This window comes from Zingiber officinale, chromosome 8A (assembly GCF_018446385.1).
Source record: "Zingiber officinale cultivar Zhangliang chromosome 8A, Zo_v1.1, whole genome shotgun sequence".
Classification (NCBI taxonomy): Eukaryota; Viridiplantae; Streptophyta; class Magnoliopsida; order Zingiberales; family Zingiberaceae; genus Zingiber; species Zingiber officinale.
The window spans coordinates 121,186,539-121,193,267 of NC_056000.1; the positions used below are offsets into that span (position 1 = coordinate 121,186,539).

At 33.9% G+C, this 6,729-nt stretch overlaps 1 protein-coding gene across 1 annotated transcript; it reads left to right on the plus strand.

The window, feature by feature from the left end:
- Nucleotides 1-1,806: 1,806 nt before the first annotated feature.
- Nucleotides 1,807-6,514, plus strand: LOC122010063 (vesicle-associated protein 2-1-like). Its single transcript, XM_042566435.1, has 8 exons — nucleotides 1,807-2,082; nucleotides 2,188-2,258; nucleotides 2,439-2,520; nucleotides 2,607-2,722; nucleotides 2,820-2,957; nucleotides 3,074-3,100; nucleotides 5,148-5,222; nucleotides 6,149-6,514. The coding sequence occupies exons 1-8, from the start codon at nucleotides 2,028-2,030 to the stop codon at nucleotides 6,281-6,283; spliced, it is 699 nt and encodes a 232-aa protein (XP_042422369.1). The 5' UTR covers nucleotides 1,807-2,027; the 3' UTR covers nucleotides 6,284-6,514.
- The last annotated feature ends 215 nt before the right edge of the window (nucleotides 6,515-6,729 follow it).

Genomic DNA, 6,729 nt, shown 5'->3' on the forward strand with positions numbered 1-6,729 from the left:
CGGCGAAACGACGACGACAACGCTGGCAGCAAACGATAGCGATGTCAGTGATAGCGGCGTTTGGCGATAGCAATGTGGACGACAACAACATCAATGTGCAGTGGAGGATTTTGAGGGTAAAATTAAGGTTAGGGAAAGAATAATAATGGGATTATGAGAGGAAGAAGACCATGGGAGTGAAAAAAGGAGAGGGGATTAGAAGGAAGAAGAAAATATGGGAGAGGAGAGGGGAAAAAAGTGAGAGAGAAAAAAAATATCGAGAGAGAAAAAGGTTGGCGGAGAGAAGAAAAATAAGTTTGGGTTCTTATTTGTTTTAATTGAATATTTTGTGAAAAAAAAATCTTGATATTTTTAGAATTTATAATTATTATTTTTAAAATAATTTCACTATATTAATATTTCTCCTAAATTTCAGGGGACGATCGCACTCTCTCGGTCCCGTGACGCCCTTGGATTCATCGCTAATCAAATGATTATTTTATATCCAAAATCTTACACTCTTGAATGTTATACGAAGGATGATAGAATGATTTGAGTAAGAAGGACTGATTAGAGTGTATAGTTTGTTTAGACATCCTAATCTTAAAAAAGTCTTGGATAAAAAAAATATGGAAGTCATATATCGAATTGATATAGAGTTACATTTAGATTTGGCACAAAGATCTCTTTCTATTAGGAATATGATTATCTGAAGGATAGGTAATGCACTTTACATATAGAGTATTTTTGGATGAGTTTAATGGTTAGCACATAAGGTATTGTCATCATGAGATCTGAGGTTCGAATCTCGACAAAGTCGAGATAAATACCTCCATTATGTGCTAGTCATTATTCCAAAGACTAGTAGTCGTCCGTGATTTACCTTCTCAGTGTTGATCCTGGGATGAGTTGATAAAGACACTGAAGATAAATATTCATCTTTTACCATCGTGATACACATACATAAGCATTTATTCTTTACATAACTCCACCCTATGGAAGAGAACTAAAAATTAACTATATATGAAACAAAACAAGGCAAGTTATTATGAGTATTTGAACGTTATTTTCATGGTAGACGTTTATTGACCAAGGCAAGTTATATTGCTGTGTCTGCTTTAATATATTTCCTATGGAGAATTAGAAATAATAATATTTTTTAATTAGGATATTCCTATGCCTAATTTAATATATTTTGTATGGGAAATTAGAAATAACATTATTTTTTAATTAGGATAAGTTGTATAGAGTTTGTGAATTCATATTTACAGGATAGTGGGACTGTATTGATGATACGTCACACTACTACACCATCTTGTCATTTATTTTTTATTTATAAAAAATAATTAAGTTCAATTAAAATTTTAATAATAGTTATAAAAACATTCATAAATAAATTTAAGTTCGATTTAAATTTAATAAATTTTTAATAAATATAATTTAGTAAATAAATGTAAATATATTTTTAGTTGATATTAGATATTTAATTTATTTATTAATTTTAAGAGTGACTTATTTAATATATTTATTTATTTACATAAAGTAATTTTTTTATAAGCAGATATGCGCCGTCAAGAATTAATCCTGCCCAGTAAGTCCGGGCCCACAAGAAAAATAAACACTTCATAGGTGGGTCGACTTGTTTACATCTTAAATAAAGATTTATTTTTTATTCATAAATTATATCACATAAATAATTATTATCATGATGTGCTTTATTTTGATTTGGACGTGGCCTTAATTGAGTGCCAGCAAAGCAATTGATCCCTTTTTAATAAATAAATTTAATTTATAATAAAATGACCCTGAAGCTCCGGTGCTCTTCCAATTTTTTACGAATTAAATTATTAAATTAAAGAATCTCTGGGGAAATGGTTGGTTGTTTCATCATTTGAATCAACGCCGTCCCGTCTCCGTCTCCGTCGGACTCAGGCGATCTCCGAACCGTTGCGATCTCTCTCGTTCTCTCTCTCCCCTTCCCCCCGTTTGTTTAAGGCAGAAAGTGCTTCCTCGGCTTGCTGGGATCTGCTCCGTCTTCCAGGGCAGCGATGGGTGTGGGCGGCCAGATGATCTCTATTCACCCGGAAGAGCTCACCTTTGGATGTAACCTGTTTTTTTTCCCCAATATTATGCCTCTTTCCTTCTTTTCTCTCGTAAATCGATTGCTGTGCCCTGTGATCGTGACGAAGTTCGCTATTTGATGAACAGTGGAGTTGGAGAAACCGTCTTATTGCAATCTCAAGGTCATCAACAATACGGAGCACCATGTTGCGTTCAAGGTACTCGAGTAATTGGCCCATTGTTTGTTTGTTTGTTTGTTTGTTTTTCCCTAGTTCTTAAATTTGGATTTGTTTAACTCGTCTTCTGGAGGAAAAGCGTGATTTCTGAAATGAGATGTCTTTTGTTAAAGATCTTGACTTGGCTGTGATAAATTTAGGATTGTCTGGTTAACTGAATAGGTGAAAACGACGGCTCCGAAGAAATACTTTGTCCGCCCTAACACTAGTGTGGTGCAGCCTTGGGATTCATCCACCGTCATAGGTTGGTATCGAGGAGAAATTTGATTTGTTGCCTTTCAGGTTCCGTCATTAATTTTGTGGAGAGCTGCTTGTTTTCTATTTTTTCAGTTACTCTCCAGCCCCAAAAGGAGTACCCACCTGATATGCAATGCAAGGACAAATTCCTCATCCAGAGTGCCAAAGTGCCCCCTATAAGTGACATGGACGAAATTCCTAATGACACGGTGAGTTCTTTGAGATATATCTGAAGCTTCTGACAGCAAATTTTTTGACTTCATTTATGGAAATTGTGATGCTGTCGTTGAACATTCTCTCTTGCAGTTTAGCAAAGAAGGTGGTAAGGTAATAGATGAACACAAGCTCAAGGTGGTTTACAGATCTCCGGCACAATCTGGTCATGGAAATACAGAAGAAGAGTCAGGCCTTGCTTCCGCAGCTACCGGAAGAAGAGGATCTGATGTACGTCCTACTTTAACATGTTTATTCAAAGTTTTATTTTTCTTCTTTTCCTTTCAAATTATTCGATAGCTTATTGATTGCTAATGTAGTATATGATTGTTTTTCTTGAATTGCAGATGATGAATAACTCAAGTTTCGAAGAGGTAACCTGCAATTCCTTGAAGTTGTTTCTCTTCTTATGTTTCATAAAGTAATTGACAAATATATTATTTATAACTTTGACGTCGCAATGCAATCAATCAGAAATTGTGCCTTTGCATTATTGTAAATGAGAGTAATCTTACACCAGAAAAGTGAACTTAAAAGCATTGGTCTTAAATTATATCATAGTTACTTACAGTTATGCGAACATAAATATCCTGGACAAATTGAATCCTATTTTTATTTGATGTTGGTTGATCTCTACCAATGTCTTGGTGATGTATTCTGATGCATGACAAAGTTTCATATGCATCAACTGCAGTGAATGGAATTATTAAACAATATCTTTTCAGAAGATCCATAGGATGTATCTAATTTCTCTTTTCAATATGTTCTTAAGAGCTCATAAAAGAAATGTTTACTGTAAATAATTTGTATTATTGGAACTTGGAAGGTATTCACATATTATAAGACAATTGGTTTTTTATATAGAAATTTATAATTGATTTACTAAACAAAAATTAGAGAGAAAACAAGAGATAAAATTGGAGATTTAATCTGTTCAATGAAATAATATACGAGGTTTGCTTCTTTTGAATTGGTTCTCAAAGTGTTTGACCAAGAATGACCTTGGAGTTGAGAAGCTCACTTGGGATGAAGGCACACATTCACATGCCTTTTAGTCCACTATATATGCAGATGGTGTACAGGGCTTTGACAGGTGGAAACAGAAGATAGCATATTTGAGGATGGCTGGAGTGAGCAAGATCTTGCTATAATAGTTGAAGCAGAAAATATATTTTTTAAAGAAATTGAAGGAAGTAAGAGTTGGCTAAGATAGGCGAGCAGAAAATAGTATAAGCACATCTGAGGTAGATTGAAGTTAAGCAAGATCTTGCTATGATAGGCGAAGCAAACAATAAATTTTAAGAAGATATGAGGGAAGCAAGAGTCAACAATGAAAAGGTAAAGAAGAAGATAACATATTTAAGTAGATTTGTGGGAAGCAAGAGTGAAGCGAGAGTTGATAGGAGCAAACAACAAATTTTAAGCAAATTTGAGAAAAGCAAGAGCTAGAACAATGGTTGACTACAAGATTGAAGGAGAACCATTGTAGAAATCGAGACTGATTGGTGATGTAGAAAGAAGTAGAGGCCATAGATGAAGAAGACCTGGTCAATTGCAATGGGCTATACACCATGAACAAGGCTGGTGACTCAAAGAAAGAAAAGGCAGGAAATTAGGTTTTTCTAGACAAGGATGGACAAAGGAGATTAGAATTATGTATCCGGAGAGTGGATAAGGGAACGTTGTCTCATCACTCTGAACTTTCAGCCTCCCCCTTAGAGTAAGAAAGATTTATCTTTGATACGTAGTAAATTATTTATGTTATTGGAATCTATAGATAAATAATAAGGTGGATGAATCTTAATAGAAAAGTTTGAATTGAATTATCAAACATACAATAGAGATAACACATGAAATAAAATGAGAGACTCAATTTGTTTAATGGAGATAAAATAGGATTGGTTTACTTCTTTTAAATTTGTTGTGATAAAATCTTTGACTGTTAACAATTCAATTGGTAGAGTCACATCTTGGTTTTGTTTGGAAAACATGAATAAATTACATTTAGCTTCTGTTCTGTCTGATTTCCACTAATAACTAGTATTTTTCATCAAACAAAATAGAAGAGGAATTTGTTTATTGGAAGAAATAAAAACTTAGCTTTATCTTTTTCTTTTTTGGGGATCAATGGGTAGTTATGCTTATGAATAATGTTTGAACCAACACTATAACTCAAATATGGATCTGATCAAATAAGCATGTTAGTCTTTGAAAAGCATATTGTGTTTCCATTTTTTTTTTTCAGTGTGCTAGCTTGATGGCCTTTAGCACATTAACAAAGTTATTAGCATATTTAGTTTGCTGATCATTTGGACAAACTGAACTAAAAACCTAACTATATCTTAGTTATTTAATTTTTGTTTCACGATATATTTATTTATTTATTCCCATTTCATGTGTTTGTTTCTTATGCTTATTCAGACCCAAGCATTACAACGTTTGAAGGAAGAAAGGAATGCAACTCTTCAGCAAAATCATCAGTTCCAAAGAGAATTGGTTTGTATTTGTTGCTAGCTATTCCTTCTATGCTCATGTTACGTAATTAGATTATTTCATTTGTTCTTGTTGAGTCTGTCGCATGCATGTCCAGTATTCAAGCATATTTATTGTAACACGGCAACGACAATAATGATGCTATTAACAGTTTTGTTTTATCTGCCTGGCCTAACACAACTCTAATTTTTTCATCTGGGCATGGGAGGGCATACATTGATGGTGTTCATGTTGATAAACTGTAAGAAGTTATTGTTGAGTCTCCAATGAAAAAAAAATGACAGTCTATAATAACTGAAGCTTTTGATAAATATCTCACGGACAATGGGTGGTTGCTATCATCTTTCAAATGAAGAGGCAAACATGTTATGTTGGAGAAATTTTACTGCTCCAGACATGTCAATTGACAAACTTGTTACCTTTGGTCTAGCATTTTGTTGGTGTTTAAAGTCGTAGATCCACCAAGTCTTCAATATTTTTCCTTGTTTGGTTCCTTTGATGAGTTACTGATAAGTTCTCTTTCATTATCGTATTTGAGGATGATGGGAATTGAGGTTTCATCTCTTAATCATGATAGTACTCCTTAAATTCCTCCTGTTTAACTGTTCTTGTAGCATGTTCAAGTAACACTACTAGAACTGCATCAGAGTACCACCAAGTTGATTAATTGTTTTTGCATGTTAATAGCATGTTATATGTGCACAGAAAACATTGAAAAATCTGAGACTTTGCGATTGTATGCGAGTGACTTCATGTATCTTGATCAAGCTGAGTTGAAATTCTTTTCTGATGTTATGAGTTCCTAGATAGCAAAGCAGTTTTCCGAAGGAGAAATTGGCAACACATGTGCCATCAGAATAGTGCCTTTGGTTCTATATTCTTCTCGGACCTTTCTTCTCTTTCTGAAACTTGTGTGATTCCTGTTTTAGGAAATCTTGAAGAAGCGCAGAAGCCATAAAGGTGACGCTGGGTTTTCTTTGGCATTTACAGCATTTGCTGGTTTAATAGGTATACTGGTTGGGTTCATCTTGAACCTTACCTTATCAACACCTTCATCTGGATAGTTGACATTGATCTTTAGATCTTGAGAATGTCTTAAAATGCTTCTTATTTTTCTTCGACATTTGCTTTGGAGAATCACTCATTGGTTGGAGTTTTTTTACTTTAATTTATTCACTTTGTTTTGGATGCATTCTTTTCTGTATTAATTTTGCACAAGAGGAAGCTTGGCTATTGTAAGATTCTACACTTCATTCCAAATGTTTGTCAAATGAGATCTCTCTGTTTTTTGTGTGCCTACCAATTTGCAAAAATAAGGCAAAATTCATTGAGCTATATCGATGTTGTAATGCATTTCACTTGGTCGTATTCCTGGAGTTTCGATTTGGCAATCAGAAACCTTTTCAGCTTGAGTCCTATTGGGTGTGTCAATTTTTATAGGCAAAAATCAAAGGGTGTCCTAAATTAATAGAAATCATATTGACGTCCTTTTTTCTAAAACAATCAAATG